We start from the raw sequence: 23,358 nt of genomic DNA on the forward strand, positions 1-23,358 counted from the left end.
ATTATTTTCCAGTCATGCTTTCTTTCTTCTTTTCTTTTTTGAGGGCTTATGTGTCTGAAGCGCCCGTTCGTGCGTAATACGTAAGGTAATTTCAGATACACCCCCATAAGACTTGATGTTTAAATTAAGGACGTCATCGTGTCACGCGTTCCAGACAGACGGACAGATTTCCCAGGGAAGGAGCTCTCGCATGTTTACGCTTCAAAACAGTGCTGCTATTGGCTACGCTTTGGTGGACAGAGTTGCCAGTAACCGCAATATCAAGTAGCTTTATCAATGTACGCTGGCGATGTGAAGGTCCGCACTTTGTATAAAGAGACGCATGGTGGGATTGCCAACAGTGATCAAAGCGGCGTCCTCCTTTCCACTCTGTTTCCGACGGTGGCCACCACGTATCGCCCCATAGCAGGGTTCGAGGCTATGTGACACGTGCACCTCTGTTCCCGCCCGTATTGCTCGCGATAGTGCAGCACTTCTTTCTATATTCCAGTCTTACTGAACTGCGTTTACGTGGCAGCACTCCGTTTCGCCATCCAGTGGACTGTTGAATCATGTCTACGGCACCTCATGCAGGCCATGCCGTCGACGCCAGCTATGCCCTCGACAACAGCAGCAACGAATGGAGCGCGCAGAACCTTCCATGCACCAAGGGGGACGGTGCGAGCTGTAAGTTACTGGAGCACCATCCGGAAATTAATAGGGTACTTCTAGGCGCTGCCCTGCAGCTTCGGGAAGACAAGCGAGGACAGAGAAGAGGTGATGTCCTTATTGCGGCTGTCGAGGCAAGCACTTGCCGGTACGCCTCGTACAGCTCTGTGGAAAACTCGTCCAAAGCGAGAGCACTGGACCTTGTTGAGCTTCTACTCGCCGAGCACCACTGCATCACGGCGATAGAATTCAACAGCAACCTGATGCTTCGCCCATCGTTGATCTCAGTAGTAAAACGTCATCCCCATTTGAAGAGCTTTACTGTATGCGGAAGATTCATTGCATCTGACCGCGCAGCTGTGGTGTTCGACGTGATAAGGTCTTTGCCGCAGCTCAAGAATCTAGCTTTCAAGTCTTACGAGTTCGAGATGGACTCCTCGACTACGAGCTGCCTCATTGACTACTCCTTTGACCTTCGCATAAGTTGTCTATCGACCCTTGACCTCGCAGAGCTGCGATTTCCCAGCACTAAGGCCGGTTGGCTCGTCCAAGCACTCATTGAAAACGAAAGCATCACCGACCTCTGCGTAGGAGAATCCGTATACTCGTACGGAGATGAACACTCCTATCCAAGGTTCACGACGTACCTCGCGAACGAAAATTGCCCGCTGCGAAAATTGACGCTCAAATCGAACGCCTACTACATCAGTGGGTCACTCATGGGGAAACTCGTTGGCGCATTCTGCAAAATGAATTTTTTGAAGGAACTGAACGTGGACATCGTGGACATCGCGACAACAATATTGTAAGTAAAATTGAAATTGCATTTTGGATAGGCTCTGCAGTTGTAAAATATCGCAACGCTTAAGTGGCCTTAGCTTTCTTGACACTGTGAGGCACCTAAAATTTAACGCGTACACTATAGTAGCGCATTTTTTTTTTTGCTGTAGCCAGCATTCAATTGCGGAGATTTCGGCCAAAAAATTACTATTTTTGTCTACTGTATTAGCTTTTTATTCGAATAAATGACGTTTCATGTTCTTTTTAGCTTTCCCTGGAATTAGCTTTCCCTGATTTCGAACTATGTTTGGGTAATATAGGAATAATAATGGCACATACAATCCTGTAAGTTTTGCTCTTTTTGTTAGACTATGTAATGTCCGGTGTTAGCATGTGCCGTCCTTATCGTCGTTACAAGTACCTGTTCTGCGACACAAAACAAGAAAACGGTTCCTGACGTACCTCGCGCTGTGTGTATATAGCGCTGTGTACATTGCGCTGTGTGTGGCCTTTTGTGTCTTCTCTTGTCCCGTCTTTGAATCGCGCTACCATATACTCCCCTTGAAGAAAACGAAACAGGTAGTTCTTTTAAATGTGTTTTCTTCCAGAGGGTTTAGTAGTCAATTCACAAACAGTTTAGTCGGTGTTGTACTGTTTAGTGCTGTTATCGTCCCAATATTTGACGGGAAATTTCTTGTGACTGCCGCTGAAAGGACCATCTTTTTGGAGACTTTTGCAAGTTTGCGCCACACGCTCAGATTGACATGTCGATGTGACGTCATGCATGTCCGTGTTTCCATTTATTTGCACCGTTGCGACGCTGCAAGTGTTGTCGCCACCCTGTGGCTCCCACAAAATTTAACACGGTATTTCGTTATCAAAAATAAATGATTTATAGACCAGAGCAGACGGCGTGAAAAGTCATGAGACCGAGAACCTTCAAGTGGCGTCGTCTCCACTTTTTTCTTTTTCAGTCTTTTCTGCCTTAACAATAAGAGTGAAATATTTCCCTTTTGTTTTTGCTGCACTTTTATACACTTGGGCTCGGCGATTGCCCGACGATCGCGGCACAATCTTGCGCGCCGTATTTGGAGGAAATTGTGGGGCGGCAGCGGTGCTGGGTGGTGCTTCACTCTGCAAACAAGTGCTTACTTTGCGCGGTCTCGTGCGCCGTATCTTGAAAGGTATCTGCAAACGGCTCATACCTTTGTGCGCGCTGTGTTCTAGCCGCTCTTGCATTGAAGCAATAGACGGCACGAAGGTCACTTCGCTCGCTGCTCCTGCCGCACATGCTCACACCAGCGCTATGAAAGCAATTGCCCACGCCCGTCGAGTGTGATGCGTTCCCGTTTGCTTGTGCGTGCTGGCACCGTGCTTGTCAATTCACTAATAAGCGAATGTTTCCACTGTTATACGGCAGATAAATCTACTATCCTTACTTTGTATGGGTAACAAGCGCTGACCAGAAGGAGCTATGGCAGTTTGAGTGGGTAACTAAGATATGTTGACACCATCCCGTAGGGAGGCGATGAGGATGGTACGGCATACTTAACAATAACGAATGCGCGCCTTTATCCATGTTTGTTGAGCCCAATGCGCCCAGCCAAGTTCTTTCCACTGCCATGCAGGTCTCGAGGAGCTCATGCGCGGTTGCGTTCTAGCACGTCGGTGCCAAGACGGATCATTTCCTGGATGCATGTGCTTCAATATGAGCGGCAAATTTGGCGATGCAACATCGTACATTCTAGTGTAAACTGCGCCCACTGCTCGCTAGGCTGCACGTTACGGCGCTGCCCTGGACGCGAGAAATTTCAGCCTTGGTTGCCCACAGCTGCTTACTAATTTCTATCGGTATCAATGCCTGGCTTTCCGGGTGACGCGCAGCCTTTTGTTCTCTCCTTATCATCAGCCGATGCGAAAAGATTGGAGCGCCTGAATGCTTATACGACAATTGAATAGGAGAAGGTCGTTCCCCGCTATACCGACACTCTCCGTGCGAATGGCAGTGCCCAATTAGACGTTCCCTAGCGTGCAATCTTGGGGCGATGAGCACACAGCCCAGCTGCGCCAGAGTAACCATTGGTGTCGCTGAATGTTGGTCCGCTACGGCTCCTCCAACTGCTCCTGCGCTAAGCAACCGCAAGAGCGGTATCTGCAAGGAACCGGCGCTTTTGTGAGCGCAGAAGGTTATGGTCCATGAAATTAAGACGCATGATCTGGGTTAAACAATACGGAAGACAAACTACGTCCAAGAGAACGGCTGATGTTCACTCGTCAATGTAAATCAGTGCGCATTGAGACCTCCAGAGACGTGGACCTCAGACATAGCGGATGGCTCAGGCTCCTGAAATAACCGTACTAGATAGAGTTGGGTGCAGGTCTTTCTATTTATTTATTTATTTATTTATTTATTTATTTTTTTATTTATTTATTTATTTATTTATTTATTTATTCCTTAAATGCCCCTGGAGAGGGGTATTACATGAGGGATGTTGCAAATAGGCCGCAAGCCCCAAGGGTAGCGTTGGCCTGGCGACCTGGGGCACGACTGGAAGCATCCGAAGGTCCTGGCAAAGCATGAGTCGACTGCTAACAGAACAACTTGTTTATTCTAGCATCGCAACAGAGCGGCCGGTCAGGTCGACCTAAGTGGAGAGACGGGAGAGCAGAATTCGGAGCCTCTCTCTTGGCGTCCGGGGGCAGCTGCATTTATACTCTCGGAGTCGATGGCAAGAAGGAACAGCTCGGGATGGGGCGCACTTGACGGCGCCGCTCGGACACGTTGAGACTAGAAGTGACGCATCCGCCGGGCCGGCGCCGGTCGGACCTCCTCGCTTCACAGTTGGGGAGCTCCTCTCCCCAGCTGCCGCGCTTTGACAAGCGTGGGCACCAACATGCATACACACACACACGCACACACGAAGACACGTGGCATGGAAACATGCCTGGACGCGCATGGCAGAAGGCGTTGCGGCAGCGCTGAACGGGCCAAAATGTCCGCCGCTTTGAACGAAGCCCCGGCGTCCGTTGCATCCGCGCCGGCTATACCGTGCGTCGTAGGCGAAACGTAACAGGGGTGGGCAGCTTAAAAGGTGTTGATGGCAGTCTTGAACTCAGTCGCACTGGATTGGTCCGTCGCTTGTTCTGGCAGATCATTTCAGTCTCTCGCTGACGTTGTACGTTGGAAAAACGAATGCAGATGGGATGACGTGCGCGCATGCGAGGGGTATACTGACTTTGAATGATGAGTGTCGGATGAATTAGTCCGTTAAGAGACTTCAATTTCAATTTTTAACACGAGTTTATATTGGAGTCAAAATGTTCAATTCTCGCGTTTGCTTAACAAGGGGTCAATGTTCATTCAACTCAAAATGTCTTTTCTATATATTGTGTTTCCAGCGTACCTACGTTCGCCCTCTTCGCCGAAGTATCCGCTGTAGATAGCGTTAGGTGCAGGTCATTTACCAGTTAAGAAATTTAATTTCAGTTTTTAGCACAAACTTATATTGGAGTGCAAATGTTCATTAGTTCTTGCGTTTGTTTACTTGAAGTCAATGTTCATTCAACTGAAATGTCTTTTCCATGTGTTTCCAGCGTACCTACGTTCGCCCTCTTCGCCGAAGTGGCCCGTCGGAGCGCCAAACTACGCAGCCTGAGGTTGCCTTGGAGGGATACACATTCCCATCTCGGTGCCCACATTACAAGTCCTGAAGCCACGCAATGCATGAAGTCCTGGCAAACAGCCTTGCAAGGATCGAAGTCACCGCTCAAGCAGCTGCGCGTCGACTTGACGGGCTTCGGCGAAGCCGCATGCGACACTTTCTTCGACGCAATCGCCAACAATGAATCTCTGCGGTTGGTGGAAGTCGACACTTTGCCATTCATCGATGGGCTGGACAGGGTCTCCAAAACTATTCTGGAGCGAGGTCTGAACGATCGAGTGGTCATCAAAGGACACCATCGCCACAGCAACGCAATCAATCTGCTGAAATGCCCGCAAATCAGCACCGTGGCCGTAACGCTGGGGTGGTTCATTTCCCGCCCGCGTGTCGGCCCCCAGTCACTTATCTCGACTCTGGAAGTGGTCGGTAGCTCCAGTAACGTAACGTCACTGCTGGTTGAGTGCAATAGATTCAATCGCGACGAATTACATGCCTTGGCGGCATGCCTAAGGAATGCGGTTGTACTCACTGATGTCGACATAAACCTGAGGGGCGCTTTGGCTGTCTTATCAGAAAAGGATCGTACGGATGTGCGGGCGGAACTAGTGTCAGCACTGGCCTCCAACCTCAAACTTGTCAAAGTCAGCATCAAAGGCGTGCTGCTGACCAATGACGACTTGAACGTCCTCGCACATGCTACCAGCAAGAGCCTCAGCCTCACCGAATTCACCATGACTCCTGCCTGTTGTGGCGGTGCCAGGCCTGGCAGGCTTTGTGAAGAGCTGCAAATTGCTTTTGAGCGAAGGCCCGATGCGTTAACGGAAGCATTCAACTTCAAGAACATCGCACTTGCAGACATCCTGGTATGGCACAGTGATAACGCCTGGCTCAATTCGTTTCTTAGCACACAAAAAAAATGTTATATTACGGTAAACAGCGAACAAATATAATTTGCAGAAGAGTTGGGAGGATTACCAGACGGTACTTTCATGCTAGTGTCCTCACGAACAACGGCCTGTTCGAACGTTTTCTGACTTCACCAATACATAATTTTCGAGACCAGACTGCGTCATAAGCGGTATAAATCGGACTAATATGCGCAGCCTTTGCGGCTTTAGGAAATGAGTTAAATACCGTCGTGGAAGGCATCACAAAACCATTCGAGGATACAAGTCGTGCGAAACAAGGCACAGATGCTGCGGTGAACACTCAATGTGATTAGGCGAGATATACCAATGGAGCACAGCGAAAAATTGGAGATGAATTAAAGAAAGCTCCGCCTTAAAAAGAACAGAGAGCATATCTCTTGCGTTAGCAGATTGCAATTTCTGCACCAGTATTTATTTGCGCAGAAAATAGAGGTTGTCTGCGATTTTGCTCTGCATGCATATTTCGGCAATTTCAATCTTAGTTCTACACAGAATGCTTCACTCCCGTTGCTTTGACTTCTTTCTGATAATTTCCGAGATCACTTCTGCTACAAAATAAGTCAAGCTAAGATGTAGACTGTACGATGACTGCTTGAAACAGAGCTATTTATTTATTATTCTGAAACGGTGTGCGGCCTTCCTCCTGCACGCACTATCAAAAGCTTCAGAAATTTAGACCGCTTCAGACTTATCGCAGGTTTTGTCTACTTTAACCATGACGTGTTTTCTTTTTTCATGCAGCTAGCAACCAGGAGGAATGCCTCCGCCCTCTCGGCCGCTTCACAATTCGTGCTAGGCGAGCAAGATACCTTGGACGGTGCGGATGCCATCGAGCTGATGCACGACCACCCACGCCTCCTCGATATGGTGATGGAAGGTGCTGACGTCACAAAGACCAAAGCTAAAGAGAAGATCAGCAGCGCCCTTCTGCGTGTGTACCACTGTTGCCTTGATGAGTTTATGAGAATCGCAGGCGTCGTCAAGAAGAGGGTGGAGTGCCTTCGTGATCCCGATGCCAGGTTTCAGCTCGTCGACATTAACGAGCACTGCTGGCTGCACATTCGCAGGTTCCTAAAGATAAGGGACGTTGTCAACATTGAGCCGGTGTCGGTCGATCAAAACGACGCGTGGGCTTTTGAATGCGATTAGCACACCATAAATAAAACACCTAGCATACTCCTGAGCGGAAACTTGCTTAGTCTGAGTACGAGTGGCACCCAAGGAATAAAATTTTACAATATTTAGTGCCCTTATACGTTGATAAAATGTTAACCAGCGAAGCTGTAGCGGGATGACCACATTGACGACCATATGAATCAATATAGATTCATATGGTTATTGATACCATCGCGATAGCGTTAAGGAGCCCGTGTCCCAGGAAATCCAGTGTGGGACGTCCTTTCGGCAAAAATATTTTCTAACCCCCATATCCAGGCCTTCCATGTGGCACAAGTATTTGACTGAAATATTTGAATTTCTCAAGGTAAAATACGTGGAAAAATCGCGAAAAAGGACAAACACACAACCTACAGACATGAGCGCACTCGGACTGTAATTTGAATATAGAAGAAAAGTTTGTTACGCGAAAACTCAAAGACCTTTTCCAGTGTTTCTACAATGTATAGACCGGAGACGCCGTCAGCCATTTGCGCGCGCCAGACTGCAGATATCTACGTACACGAAGCGGCGCGCCCGCTTCCTTGAAACACATCCGCCGCATTGCGGCCCATGCGAAATGCCGCATTTCGGCCAGAAAGCCCGCCTTCGTGCATAGCGTTCACTGCGAACGTTTCCCAGTAACCTAAGGTGCAGTTGCCGGGAAGCGTGAGAAGCAGTCAGGGATCCCTGAATGCAATCGCGTTCTACAAAGGCGAAGCTCAAGCGTCCTCAAAATTTTTGGTTGAAGCAATTTTGGTTGAAGCAACTTCAACCAATTTTTGGTCGAAGTTGATGCAATCGACTTCTCGTCGTCACGAGAAGAGCGTGGAAAGGGGGCTTGCACAAATGAACACGCCCTTCCCTAGGCATTTCCGCTGCGAACGAGAGAGTGACATAACAATTGAAAGGTCATTCCCTCCACCTCCTTTTCTTTATTGAAATGGAAATAAAAGAAAGGTGTAGTCGCCCTATAACCGCTCCTTCTTGTCCCTCTCCACTTGCTTGCCCGAAAAAAGAATACATTCAGAGCGACCGCCACGACTGATAACATCACGCGGAAACAGTTGGACGACTGATCGCTCTAGCTGATTGTTTTTGTCCACATCCCGGACGGATTTTTTTTTTCTCGAGATTCTAGCCATAGAGAGCTTCTCTGTACAAATGTGCTTTTAGTGTGTCTGAGATACCCGTTTCATTTGCCGGCGTGTGGCCGAAAGATAGATCGCTATTGAGCGCTAGAGCGCGTCTCAGGAAGCGGGTATGAACGACCATGAGCGCTGCTGAGTTAGAATACATTTGTCTCAATCATTTCTTGGCGCCTTATTTAAAGAGAGCTTAAAGCGTCCGCATCTGCGACACTGCGGAAGGAAAAACCACCTCATTCAGTTGCCACGCCAGCACAACAGGCATCTGCGTTCTCCCCAGAATGCAATGCACACTCTCTAAATATTCGCTTATGCACGCAGTTTCTGCTAACAATATACCAACGAACCGACATCTTGTATTCAAGCTAAAGAGCATGGAGAAGTCGGCACTATAGCAGCCCTCCGTACTCCACGGCTTTTAGTAGCCGTTTCCTATACATACCCAGAGGCTCATACAGTAGAAGGTGTCAGTACGATTTGACGCTATTCATAGGCGCAACATACTATGTTTTCCAAAATTCTGCCCCAATTTCATGCCTGAGCTGCACGATATACACTGTATTTCAACGTTAGTGCTTGTTTCAGAATCTTCAAGGCAGCATTCCTGCACTGCAAAAATTTGTTTAGCAGACTAGAACGTTTAGCATAAAGGGAAGCGGCAATACAGACCTCTATGAAGTGGAAGGAAGGAATGTCAGCCATAATGGCTGTAGTGTCATGCCTGTGCCCACAGAAGGAAGCCAGACTTTAGTGCGGGGCCTTTCAAAAGTTCGGTTGGAATTGGAGTTCCTGTCGATGGATCTGTCCTAGTTTGCAGTAGAAGAGAGAGAGAGAGAGAGAGAAGGAGATTCTTGATGTTGGGAAGGAAAGGTTGGGGTAAAGTGCAGCGCAGTAAATGTCTCTCAGCAGAGGACAACTCAACCGCGCTGCACAGGGGGTAGGGAATGAAAGTAGGGGGAGAGAAAGAAGAGTGCCTCCAGCAGCATTGGCGACCAGCGAGAGGCGGACCACTTTAGGCGCAAGCAAGCAGGGGGCGGGGCCACTCGCAGACCATACACCCTGGCCCAGGAATACCACGAACCAATCCACGGCATGTATGAAGTGGAAGGAAATAATGTCAGCCATGTTTACTGTAGCGCCACTCTTTAGCTCGCATTAAATTCTCACTGCTGCCCCTGAGGCAGACGACCGAATTGTGTCTATGAATGCTTTTAGTGATAATTCCTTACCTCATTTAACTCTTAACGTACCCTCACCTTTCACAGGTTTTGCTACTAAAGGATACTTGATTACAAGAAAGTCAATTCCGACGTTACGAATTCCGAATTAGATATATTATTTTCCCACGTACTGTTACATTCATTTCATAGTCGGTCGGTGGAAGAGAATTGGATACTCTTCAGGAATAAGATGTCTGCTTTGGTTAACCAGTCCGTCCCTCTCATTAACGTACTCAACGCTAAATCTAACTTATGGCTCACCAGATCCCTACGCCTACTGAGAAACAAGGATAAGCACCACTACGACAGTGGTAAATGTTTGCGCATGCAAGTAGCTTAGGACACAAACAAGGAAAGCTTGAAAAATTACTGCTCTGCCCTGTCTTCACCTAAGAATATGACTTCTCTTATGACTAAGCAGCTATTCTAAAATCTAATCCCAGAAAGTTCTGGCACTCTACAAGCCCAGATGAAGACCAAGATAACATTTATTTACGCAACAATAACAACACTACCCTTCCAAGTATTCACTGTGCTTCTACTTTCAATACTTAATTTTCTTCTATATTCACTACAGATCAGCCTGATCTGCTGGATGTAACGGAACTAAACTACCAATATATGTCACCTATAATAACAGTTGACGGTGTCGCATGCCTGCCTGGTAAATAAGTTCAAGCTAACCACATCCTGCGGCTTTGACGACATTAATTTTAAAATTCTGAAAAACACGTTCATCGTATCTGGTGAAAGTCTGTCTCACATCGTGCTATAGCAAGGGGGTCATACCCATATTTATTGCAGGTAATAAATACACACTGGAAGTCTACCATCCAATATCATTAACATCTACATCTCGCAAAATGCTAGAACATGCTTGGGATCAAATGCCTACAGCCACCTGGAAGTCAACAAATTTTTCATTTCAAATCAACACGGGTTACGGAGAAACTTCTCGCGTGAGACGCAATTATTCGAATTAACAACTGATGTAGATACTAACATGGAAGAGGATCTACAACCTGATTGTGCTTTTCTAGACCTTGCAAAAGCGTTCGACCTTGTAGCACATTGCCGTTTGATTTTGAAATTATTCTCTTTAATACGATTCTATTACTCTGAGAGACCTTATCTCTTCTTAAGATCTTATCGTCAGGAAGGTCAGAAGGTAATAATTATTCCTCTTATTTTTGACATGTTACTTGAGGTGCACCATAAGGCAGTGTTCTTAGACCGTTACTATTTCAAATATTCAATAATGACTTACCGAATAACATGCCCTCACACGTGCGCATTTTTGCAGATGACTGAATTTTCCATTGTTTTATCAAGGTGCCGATAATACAATCCTCCAAAAATATCTAGAACTTATTTCTCTTTGGTGGAACATTTGGCCATTTAAGCGTAACGTTTGTAAATGTTAAATTATCTCTTTCAGCCACAAGCATAGTAATTCTGCGTTTTTTAACCACATATATATCTCCTCATTTCTGCGTGATACTCCACATTCAACTTATCTTGGTGTCAACATATCTTCGACTTTATGGTCGTTAACACACCTTGCAAACATACGCGCCAATTCTTCGAGGTCATTAAGGTAAATACGCGGCAAGTGACATAATTCTACCAAAGTTTGGAAACAGGGATAAGGTGCCTCAGAAAGGCTGGCGCGCCTTTGACGAAGATAGGTCCTTCTATCGAAACGTTGGCAAGCCGTTCTGAGGCACCTTATCCCTGCTTACAAACGTTATACCACAGTGTGCTATTCCATCTGTCAGCCCCTTTCTTATTTGTAATTCTACTAAAGACATTCGTAGTCTAGCTTGTCTAGCATTTGTTCGACCTCAGCTTGAACAGGCTGCATTAATCTGGTCACCCCAACAGATATATTTGGTCGAAAGACTCGAGTCTGTTCATAATAGGGATTCGTGTTTTATTTCACGTTATGACTATTAAAAAAAAGCGTAACACAAATTGAACTCTACCTCTCACTACATCCCTTGCAGGATCATCGTGGTACAGCCCTGCTATCACCATTTCATAAATACGTCCATAATACAGCGCCATGAGTTCTGCCTCTTCAAACTCCTCATTACAAGCCACAGCGGCTGTGCAATCGATTCAATTTCATGCGCATATACGGAAAGACTAATTCACTTAAGTACTCCGCTCTTCCAAAACCCATTAGCATTTAGAACTTCCTAACACCATATCTTTTGAGCGCGACCATGAAAATTTCCCGCTTTTTTTAAGAACGTATTTTTCAACTCTGTATAAACAAATGTGATAATTTTTCACTGCCTTCCCCTTTATTAGTTTGGAATCAGGCGTTCAATACTGTTTTGTTGTAGCTTAATTTTACCTCTCTTGCTCTGAAATTCTATAGATTTCACTGAAATTTTATTATTGAATGAGCTGTCACGTTCAAAAGCGTTCGTTTTGTTCCTTGTAAATATTGTAAAGCTATATTACTGGTCCACTTCTCTACTCTTGTGTCCTGTCTGCACGCTTCATTTCTATCTTGCATAATGAATCGCTACCAACTAGCTCAGCTTTCTGTCGTTCTATTACTGTATATTACCGCGTTTCTTGCATTGTATCTTTTGTACAAGTATTCACATATGGATTCTAATTGTTGTATGTCGTAATCTTTCATTGTACTCTCCCCCTTACATATGCTACCGGGGTGTCCTGCGACTCTCCGCAACATCAAGATGGCAAGTTAGGACGGTTGATTAGGATTCATTGTAAGGTTAATTACAGCGCAACACAAGACACGGACAACCATGTCGAACATATATATAGGTGTCAGTTCACAACCATAACATGCACGAGACACACAGATACATCGAGGCAACTGTGAACAATTGATGCAAAATAAAAAATACCGTTGTTTTGTGTATCTTGCGTTGCTCTGTATCGCACCTTACAATTAACTCTCCCCAAACTCGTTGAAGAATGCACACAGTTGGAAAAAAAGATTCAAAGCCAACTTTTTCAAGACCAACTAAAGGCTGTCCAGAGGGCCCATGATGTCGCTGAAGGGCTTGGCTTGACAGTGCCAACGTGGGAGCATTGGCTTAAAAAGTCGAGCCTCTGGATCTCATTTCAATAAAAGCTTTCACACACAGACACAGAGCTCACCTGCTACCATAAGAGAAGAAGACAACTAACGCGACATGGCGGTATGCTAGGCGAAGAAGTCTTGGCTCTAAATTTCACTACAATTTCTATTTCTGCCGTTGTTAAAAGCTACAAAGTATCTGCTAAACAATCGCCGTGAAGAGAACTAGCCGATTACTCTGCTATGCTAGGCCGTTACGTGCCAAGAATAAAAGAGCTTGATATTCTCGTAGTCTTGTAAACTAAGCAAACGTACGTGGACAAACACTAAGAAATCACAATGAATAACAAGCTTTAGCAACGCAGGCGTCCAAATGGTTCCACAGCCAAAATACGAGCAAGCAGTGGGTTAGAATATGCTGGAAACCTTATAGTTATCTCTCTAGCCATCTTGAAGGTTTGCTTCGCGCCTGATTACTCCGCATTTTTGATGCGTGGAGGCTGACTTAGGTGGCACGCGCGAAACTGCTCAGGCTGACAGGAAGGAAGGAAAAAGTGGAGAAGGAAAGGCAGGGAGGTTAACCAGTTTAGCTTTACCGGGTTGATACCGTACACATGGGAGCGGAATGGAGGGATGAAAGATGGGGAAAGGAGAGAGAGAGAGAGCACATAGCACAGCACACACAACGTCAGTTAGAGTCCATCACTCCAGCGTGGTACGTGACTTCCCTGTCACAGCCGCTGACAGAATTAGAGGCATGTCTATGTGCAAGCACGCAGTTCACTTCAAGTTTTATACAAACATACCAAAAATCGTATAGGCTAATGTTGTAACTGTATTGGCAGGCTTTAATTTGGGTAGCAGAGGGAAAAATCTTCAGCGTGCAGTAAGGCGTTCTTGTGTGGTCGTTGTCGCAAATGTTGTTCATATCTATGGACGAGGCCTACCGTCATTTTCTCCATTCGTGGTAGAAACCTATCTCAACAGCATTGACAGATCTCGAGGTAAGCGTGTTGATAAAGCCGTAGTGAAGAACAGCTGCGTATAGGAGTATAGTGTCCACGTAGTCCACGTATAGTTCACGTATAGTATAATATTCACTGTGTACAGTATTCACTGATCACTGTTCGCGAGGCAGCGACAGCGTCGCCGGGGCAGGTGCGCCATGTTTGCGGTCGCGTCGGCCGTGGAGCGTCGGCAAAATTCAAGCAGTGTTTCTCACGCGAACAACTGATTCCTATCTTTGGCCCGCTTACCGTGTTTTGGACTTAACCGCTCGCTGATATTTGAGCACGGTCATCTCAGTGTTTCGTGCGCAGTGTTCTTCTTATTTCTTTATTGCACAGATCTACGTGCAGTGTTTACGATATCCGGGCAGACTACGCGCCCTCGCCATGCGTCAAGTGAGCTTCGCTGTCACGGCGAACTGGGCTTTGTTTGGCTGCAACCATCGCACGAGAGAGAAGCCCGGCAATAGGAATGTTGCCCAGATTGTGTTCTTCTCGAAACATGCTTATCTCTTCTTCACAGCAGCCTCAATGTAAAAGAGCATAGGAAATATGCGCGAGCATGACTCTGCAAGGCCTGCCCTGCAGGTGAAGCCAGCACCTAGGCGTGTAATTTCACGAGAAGCCATTGTGGGAGTGGCGTTTCATTGAATAGTTGTCATTGACGAACACGGGAGGGCCAGAAGTTGTTCTTGAAAGACCAGCAGAATTGATGCAACATAAAATATCATGAAGGCTGTGGAATCACAGAATTTATTTCTCGGTTTTCTCTTTTTTCAGTGAAGCAACGTTAAACATACCTTTAAGATGCAAGTGGACAGTACGCAGTAAATTCTGTAATGAAGGCGATCTAGTTACGCGAACACTTTGAGGCACGGCTAGTGGACCGAGCTGCTCGCCAGATAACTGCGGCCTTCCATTGACTTGTCGGCTTTGAATTGCTCGCGCGTCACAAAACGGGATTCATTCACAAAGTAACCCTTCATGTCTGCGAGATCCACGCGAGGCAGTAGTTCGACATCGCGCAGAAGCTCATCATCTGCTACTTCGAGCGGGTCGACACAATCCCTCAAGGGCACTCAGTTTTGGTAGCGGGATTTTTCTGGTTCGCTCAACTAACGCACATGCGCGCTTACAGGCATCGCACACTTACGACACACCAATCGATAGCCGAATCACAAAAAATACTTTTCGTCAGAAAAATAGGGCTCGTGCGTATTGCTGGCTGCTTGGCGACTCAGGCATGCTCGCGTTGGCAGCGCCAACTGAAGACCCAAATAATGGCGTACGCCGCTAGCGCTCCTAGTGGATGACGTCATGTACATACGTCCTATTCGTTAACGCTGCTGTAATATCATGAGTAATATGAGCGGGAAACGCTAACGCGTGGCAAACAGCCTAGAAACCGAGTTAGAGCGGTACGCGGATGGCGCTGTCGAAAGCAGAGGGGAAAGAGGGACGCTCTTCCGCTAACTGTTGGCACTCCCACCGCGCCTGGGTTTCTCGAAAACGGCAACTTAATGCGATTCACTTGCCGCCGATTGCCGATAAGACAGTTACGGGCACAGCAACTTACACCGAGTCATTATTTTCCAGTCATGTTTCCTTTCTTCTTTTCTTTTTTGAGGGCTTATGTGTCTGAAGCGCCCGTTCGTGCGTAACACGTAAGGTAATTTCAGATACACCCCCATAAGACTTGATGTTTACATTAAGCACGTCATCGTGTCACGCGTTCCAGACAGACGGACAGATTTCCCTGGAAAGTAGCTCTCGAATCTTTGCGCTTCAAAAGAGTGCTGCTATTGGCTATGCTTTGGTGGACAGAGTTGCCAGCAACCGCAATATCAAGTAGCTTTATCAATGCGCGCTGGCGATGTGAAGGTCCGCACTTTGTATAAAGAGACGCATGGTGCGACTGCCAACAGTGATCAAAACGGCATCCTCCTTTCCACTGTGCTTCCGACGGTGGCCACCACGTGTCGCCCATAGCAGGGTTCGAGGCTATGTGAGACGCGCGCCTCTGTTCCCGCCCATATTGGCCGCGATAGCGCACCACTTCATACTATTTGCAGGTCTTGCTCTACTGCGTTTACGTGGCAGCACTCCGTTTCGCCATCCAGTGGACTGCTGGATCATGTCTACGGCACCTCATGCAGGCCATGCCGTCTACGCCAGCTATGCCCTCGACAACAGCAGCAACGAATGGAGCGCGCAGAACCTTCCATGCACCAAGGGGGACAGTGCGAGCTGTAAGTTAGTGGAGCACCATCCGGAAATTAATAGGGTACTTCTAGGCGCTGCCCTGCAGCTTCGGGAAGACAAGCGAGGACAGAGAAGAGGTGATGTCCTTATTGCGGCTGTCGAGGCAAGCACTTGCCGGACCGCCTCGTACAGCTCTGAGGAAAACTCGTGCAAAGCGAGAGCACTGGATCTCGTTGAGCTTCTACTCGCGGAGCACCACTGCATCACGGCAATGGAATTCACTAGCAACTTTATGCTTCGCCCATCGTTGCTCTCAGTAGTAAAACGTCATCCCCATTTGAACAGCTTTACTGTATGCGGAAGATTCATTGAATCTGACCGCGCAGCTGTGGTGTTCGACGTGATAAGGTCTTTGCCGCAGCTCAAGAATCTAGCTTTCAACTCTCACGAGTTCGAGAAGGACTCCTCGACTATGAGCTGCATCATTGAATACTCCTTTGACCTTCGCATAAGTTGTCTATCGACCCTTGACCTCGCAGAGCTGCGAATTCTCAGCACTGAGGCCGGTCGGCTCGTTCAAGCACTCATTGAAAACGAAAGCATCACCGACCTCTGCGTAGGAGAATCCCTATTCTCGTACGGATATGGAGACTCCTATCCAAGGTTCACGACGTACCTCGCGAACGAAAATTGCCCGCTGCGAAAATTGACGCTCAAATCGAACGCCTACTTCATCTACGGGTCCCTCATGGGTCAACTCGTTGACGCATTCTGCAAAATGAATTTTTTGAAGGAACTGAACGTGGACATCGTGGACATCGCGACAACAATATTGTAAGTAGAATTGAAATTGCATTTTGGATAGGCTCTGCAGTTGTAAAATATTGCAACGCTTAAGTGGCCTTAGCTTTCTTGACACTATGAGGCACCTAAAATTTAACGCGTACACTATAGTAGCACATTTTTTTTTGCTGTAGCCAGCATTAAATTGCGGAGATTTCGGCAAAAAAATACTATTTTTTATCTACTGTATTAGCTTTTTATTCGAATAAATGACGTTTCATGTTCTTTTTAGCTTTCCCTGGAATTAGCTTTCCCTGATTTCGAACTATTTTTGGGTAATGTAGGAATAATAATGGCACATACAAACCTGTAAGTTTTGCTCTTTTTGTTAGACTATGTAATGTCCGGTGTTAGCATGTGCCGTCCTTATCGTCGTTACAAGTACCTGTTCTGCGACACAAAACAAGAAAACGGTTCCCGACGTACCTCGCGCTGTGTGTATATAGCGCTGTGTGTGTCCCTTTGTGTCTTCTCTTGTCCCGTCTTTGAATCGCGCTACCATACTCCCCTTGAAGAAAACGAAACAGGTAGTTCTTTCAAATGTTTTCTTCCAGAGGGTTTAGTAGTCAATTCACAAACAGTTTAGTCGGTGTTGTACTGTTTAGTGCTGTCATCGTCCCAATATTTGACGGCAAATTTCCTGTGACTGCCGCTGAAATGACCATCTTTTTGGAGACTTTTGCAAGTTTGCGCCACACGCTCAGATCGACATGTCGATGTGACGTCATGCGTGTCCGTGTTTCCATTTATTTGCACCGTTGCGACGCTGCAAGTGTGGTCGCCACCCTGTGGCTCCCTCAAAATTCAACACGGTCTTTCTATATCAAAAAGAAATGATTTATAGACCAAAGCAGACGGTGTAAAAATTCATGAGACCGAGAACCTTCAAGGTGGCGTCGTCTCCACTATACTTTTTTTTTCAGTCTTTTCTGCCTTAACAATAACAGTGAAATATTTCCATTTTGTTTTTGCTGCACTTTTGCACACTTGGGCTCGGCGACTGCCCGGCGATCGCGGCACAATCTTGCGCGCCGTATTTGGAGGAAATTGTGGGGCGGCAGCGGTGCTGGGTGGGGCTTCACTCTGCAAACAAGTGCTTACTTTGCGCGGTCTCGTGCGCCGTATCTTGAAAGGTATCTGCAAACGGCTCATACCTTTATGCGCGCTGTGTTCTAGCCGCTCTTGCATTGAAGCGATAGACGGCACGAAGGTCACTTCGCTCGCTGCTGCTGCCGCACATGCTCACACCAGCGCTATGAAAGCAATTGCCCGCGCCCATCGAGTGTGATGCGTTCCTGTTTGCTTGTGCGTGCTGGCACCATGCTTGTCAATTCAGTAATAAGCGAAAGTTTCCACTTTTATACGGCAGATAAATCTACTATCCTTACATTGTATGGGGAACAAGCGCTGACCAGGACAAGCGACGGCAGTTTCAGTGGGTAACTAAAGTATCTTGACGCCATCCGGTAGGGAGGCCTCGAGGATCGCACGACATATTTAGCAATCACGAATGCGTACCTTGATCCATGTTTGTTGAGCCCGATGCGCCCAGCCGGGTTCTTTCTATGGGCATGCGGGTTGGGAGGAGCGCATGCGCTGTTGCGTTCTAGCACGTCGGTGCCAAGACAGATCATTTTCTGGATGCATGCGCTTCAATATGAGCAGCAAATTAGGCGATGAAAAATCGTAGTGTGTTCTAGTGTGAACTGCGCCCACTGATCGCTAGGCTGTTCGTTACGGCGCTGCACTCGATGTGCGAAATTTCAGCGCTGGTTGCCCGTAGCTGTTTACTTATTTTTATCGCAATCAATGCTTCGCTTTCCGGGTGAAGCGCAGCCTTTTGTTCTCATCTTATCAAGTCATCAGCCGATGTGAAAATATTGGAGCGCCTGAATGCATATACGACGCTTGAGAAGGTCGTTCCCCGCTATACCGACACTCTCCGTGCGAATGGCAGTGCCCAATTAGACCTTCCCTAGCGTGCAATCTTGGGGTGATGGGCACACAGCCTAGCAGCGCCAGAGTAACCATTGGTGTCGCTGAATGTTGGACCGCTACGGCTCCTCCAACTGCTCCTGCGCTAAGCAACCGCAAGAGCGGTATCTGCAAGGAACCGGCGCTTTTGTGAGCGCAGAAGGTTATGGTCCATGAAATTAAGACGCATGATCTGGGTTAAACAATACCGGAAGACAAACTACGTCCAAGAGGGCGGCTGATGTTCACTCGTCAATGTAAATCAGTGCGCTTTGAAACCTCCAGAGACGTGGACCTCAGACATAGCGGATGGCTCAGACTCCTGAAATAACCGTAGTAGATAGAGTTGGGTGCAGGTCTTTCTATTTATTTATTTATTTATTTCTCAAATGCCCCTGGAGAGGGGTATAACATGAGGGGTGTTGCAAATGGGTCGCAAGCCCCAAGAGTAGCGTTGGCCTGGTGGCCTGGGGCACAACTGGAAGCATCCGAAGGTCCTGGCAAAGCATGAGTCGACTGCTAACAGAACAACTTGCTTTATTCTAGCATCGCAAAAGAGCGGCCGGTCAGGTCGACCGAAGTGGAGAGACGGGAGAGCACGCTACCCGACGGAAGAATTCGGAGCCTCTCTCTTGGCGTCCGGGGGCAGCTGCTTTTATACTCTCGGAGTCGAGGGCAAGAAGAAACACCACGGGATGGGGCGCACGTGACGGCGCCGCTCGGACACGTTGAGACTAGAAGTGACGCATCCGCCGGGCCGGCGCCCGTCAGACCTCATCCCTTCATAGTTGGGGAGCTCCTCTCCCCGGCTGCCGCGCTTTTACAAGCGTGGGCACCAACATGCACGCACACACACACACGAAGACACGTGGCACTGAAACATGCCTGGACGCGCATGGCAGGAGGCGTTGCGGCAGCGCTGAACGGGCCAAAATATCCGCCGCTTTGAACGAAGCCCCGGCGTCCGTTGCATCCGCGCCGGCTATACCGTGCGTCGTAGGCGAAACGTAACAGGGGTGGGCAGCTTAAAAGGTGTTGATGGCAGTCTTGAACTCAGTCGCACTGGATTGGTCCGTCTCTTGTTCTGGCAGATCATTTCAGTCTCTCGCTGACGTTGTACGTTGGAAAAACGAATGCAGATGGGATGATGTGCGCGCATGCGGGGGGTATACTGACTTTGAATGATGAGTCCGGGATGAATTAGTCCCTTAAGAGACTTCAATTTCAGTTTTTAACACGAGTTTATATTGGAGTCAAAATGTTCAATTCTCGCGTTTCTTACAAGGGGTGAATGTTCATTCAACTCAAAATGTCTTTTCTATACATTGTTTCCAGCGTACCTACGTTCGCCCTCTTCGCCGAAGTGGCCACTCGGAGCGCCAAACTACGCATCCTGAAGTTGCCTTGCACGTCAAGATGTTCCATTATCGGTGCCCCCATTACAAGTCCTGAAGCCACGCAATGCATGAAGTCCTGGCAAACAGCCTTGCAAGGATCGAAGTCACCGCTCAAGCAGCTGCGCGTCGACTTGAAAGGCTTCGGCGAAGCGGAATGCGACACTTTCTTCGACGCAATAGCCAACAATGAATCTCTGCGGTTGGTGGAAGTCGACACTTTGCCGTTCATCGATGGGCTCGACAGGGTCTCCAAAACTATTCTGGAGCGAGGTCTGAACGATCGAGTGGTCATCAAAGGACACCATCGCCACAGCAACGCAATGAATCTGCTGAAATGCCCGCAAATCAGCACCGTGGCCGTAACACTGAGGTGGTTCGTTTCCCACCCGCGTGTCGGCCCGCAGTCACTTATCTCGACTCTGGAAGTGGTCGGTAGCTCCAGTAACGTAACGTCACTGCTGGTTGAAAACAATAGATTCAATCGCGACGAATTATCTGCCTTGGCGGCATGCCTAAGGAACGCGGCTGTACTCACTGATGTCAACATAAACCTGAGGGGCGCTTTGGCTGTCTTATCAGAAAAGGATCGTACGGACGTTCGTGCGGAACTAGTGTCAGCGCTGGCCTCCAACCACAAACTAGTTAAAGTCAGCATCAAAGGCATGGTGCTGTCCAATGACGACTTGAACGTCCTCGCACATTTTGCCAGCAAGAGCCTCAGCCTCACCGAATTCACCATGACTCCTGTCTGTTGTGGCGGTACCATGCCTGGCAGGCTTTGTGAAGAGCTGCAAATTTATTTTGAGCAAAAGCCCGCTGCGCTAAAGGAAGCATTCAACTTCAAGAACATCCCACTTGCAGACATCCTGGTATGGCACAGTGATAAAGGCTGTCTCCGTTTATGAGCACACAAAAATGTTATGTTACGGAAAACCGCGAACAAATATAATTTGCAGAATAGTTGGGACGATTACCAGACGGTACCTTGATGCTATAGTGTCCTTACGAACAGCGGCCTGTTCGAACATTTTATGACTTCGCAAATACATAATTTTCGACACCAGGCTGCGTCATAAGCGGTAAAAATCGGACTAATATGCGCAGGCTCTGCGGCTTTCAGGAAAAGAGATAAATAACGTCGTGAAGGCATCACAAAACCATTCGAGGATACAAGTCGTGCGAAACAAGCCACCGAAGCAGCGGGGAGCACACAAGGCTATTATGCGAGATATACCAATGGAGCACAGCGAAAAAATGGAGATAAATTGAGGAAAGCTCCGCCTTAAAAAGAACAGAGCATATCTCTTGCGTTAATAGATCGCAATTTCTCCGCCAGTATTTATTTGTGCGCAAAAAATAGAGGCTGTCTGTGATTTCGCTCTGCATGCATATTCCTGCAATTTCAATCTTAGTTCTACTCCGAATGCTTCACTCGTGTTGCTATGACTTCTTTTCGGAAGTTTCCGAGATCACCACAGCTACAATATAAGCAAAGCTATGATGTCGAAGCTACGTTGGCTCTTTGAATCAGAGCTATTTTCTTATTAGGAAGCGTCGTACGCTTCCATTTGCGCGCACACAATCAAACACTTCAGAAATTTGGACCGGTTAGGGCTTATCGCAAGTTTTTTCTGCTTTAACCATGACGTGTTCTCTTTTTTTCATGCAGCAAGCGACCATACGGAATGCCTCCTCCGTCTCGGCCGCTTCACAATTCGTGCTAGGTCAGCAAGATACCTTGGACGGTGCGGATGCCATCGAGCTGATGCACGACCATCCACGCCTCCTCGAGATGGTGATGGAAGGTGCTGACCTCGCAAAGACCAAAGCCAAAGAGATCAGCAGCGCTCTTCTGCGTGTGCACCACTGTAGCCTTGATGAGTTTATGAGAATCGCAGGCGTCGTCAAGGAGAGGGTGGAGTGCCTTCGTCATCCCGATGCCAGGTTTCAGCTCGTTGACATTAACGAGCACTGCTGGCTGCACATTCGCAGGTTCCTAAAGATAAGGGACGTTGTCAACATTGAGCCGGTGTCGGTAGATCAAAACGACGCGTGGGCTTTTGAATGCGATTAGCACACCATAAATAAAACACCTAGCATTCTCCTGAGCGGAAACTTGCTTAGTCTGAGTACGAGTGACACCCAAGGAATAAAATTTTACAATATTCAGTGCCCTTATACGTTGATAAAATGTTAACCAGCGAAGCTGTAGTGGGATGACCACATTGACGACCATATGAATCAATATAGATTCATATGGTTATTGATACCATCGCGATAGCGTTAAGGAGCCTGTGTCCCAGGAAATCCAGTGTGGGACGTCCTTTCGGCAAAAATATTTTCGAACCCCCCTATCCAGGCCTTCCATGTGGAACAAGTATTTGACTCAAATATTTGAATTTCTCAAGGTAAAATACGTGGAAAAATCGCGAAAAAGGACAAACACACAACCTACAGACATGAGCGCACTCGGACTGTAATTTCAATATAGAAGAAAAGTTTGTTACGCGCAAACTCAAAGACCTTTTCCAGAGTTTCTACAATGTATAGACCGGAGACGCCGTCAGCCATTTGCGCGCGCCAGACTGTAGATATCTACGTACACGAAGCGGCGCGCCCGCTTCCTTGAACCACATCCGCCGCATTGCGGCCCATGCGAAATGCCGCATTTCGGCCAGAAAGCCCGCCTTCGTGCATAGCGTTCACTGCGAACGTTTCCCAGTAACCTATGGTGCAGTTGCCGGGAAGCGTGAGAAGCAGTCAGGGATCCCTGAATGCAATCGCGTTCTACTCTTAAAGCTCAACCAGACGTACGCGTTCCAATGCGCCCGCACGCGCCGCACCACGCCTGGACGCGTACGGCGTCAGGCGCGGAGGCTGTTTCGCGTGTCGGCGCGCGGCGGCGTGGAGACCTACAACCTCTAGGTTTTTTGCGCCCGCGCCGGAAGCTGCCGCTCGCGTCAGTAGCATGACGCACCTCACATGACCACGGCAAGCCAACGTCACTTCCGGAACGACTCTTCGCGCGATGTTCAGGCAAGCCCGGGTAGGGTGGCTAGAATGGGAGGTGTCAGCATCGGCTGGGCTGCGCCGCGTATGGCGGTGCGGCGTTTTTTCATGACAGCGACAGGTGGCGCGCTCGTCGTCTCCGAGATGCCTAGTGTGATGGGTTTGAGCAATCTCTCCGGCCCCAAGCGCGCGTCGTGAAGTCGGTGGTTAAGTTAGCTTCGCCTTCCCCGCTTTTAATGTGTTTTCTTGCAACTTGTAACAGATTGCTTAACATGGCCGTTAAGCGAAAGCTCGACTGCCTTGAACATGGCAAGCTAGCA

At 47.8% G+C, this 23,358-nt stretch overlaps 2 protein-coding genes across 2 annotated transcripts; both read left to right on the forward strand.

Moving 5' to 3' along the window:
• The first annotated feature begins 314 nt into the window (after positions 1 to 314).
• LOC135898733 (uncharacterized) lies at positions 315 to 7,709 on the forward strand. The gene is made up of 3 exons (XM_065427859.2): positions 315 to 1,453; positions 5,023 to 5,953; positions 6,761 to 7,709. Exons 1-3 carry the CDS (start codon positions 552 to 554, stop codon positions 7,166 to 7,168), a joined length of 2,241 nt encoding a protein of 746 aa, XP_065283931.1. The 5' UTR covers positions 315 to 551; the 3' UTR covers positions 7,169 to 7,709.
• A 7,767-nt stretch (positions 7,710 to 15,476) lies between these two features.
• Positions 15,477 to 22,198, forward strand: LOC139046718 (uncharacterized). The gene is made up of 3 exons (XM_065427848.2): positions 15,477 to 16,649; positions 19,968 to 20,898; positions 21,699 to 22,198. The coding sequence occupies exons 1-3, from the start codon at positions 15,520 to 15,522 to the stop codon at positions 22,101 to 22,103; spliced, it is 2,466 nt and encodes an 821-aa protein (XP_065283920.1). The 5' UTR covers positions 15,477 to 15,519; the 3' UTR covers positions 22,104 to 22,198.
• The last annotated feature ends 1,160 nt before the right edge of the window (positions 22,199 to 23,358 follow it).

Source organism: Dermacentor albipictus, chromosome 10 (assembly GCF_038994185.2).
Source record: "Dermacentor albipictus isolate Rhodes 1998 colony chromosome 10, USDA_Dalb.pri_finalv2, whole genome shotgun sequence".
NCBI lineage: Eukaryota > Metazoa > Arthropoda > Arachnida > Ixodida > Ixodidae > Dermacentor > Dermacentor albipictus.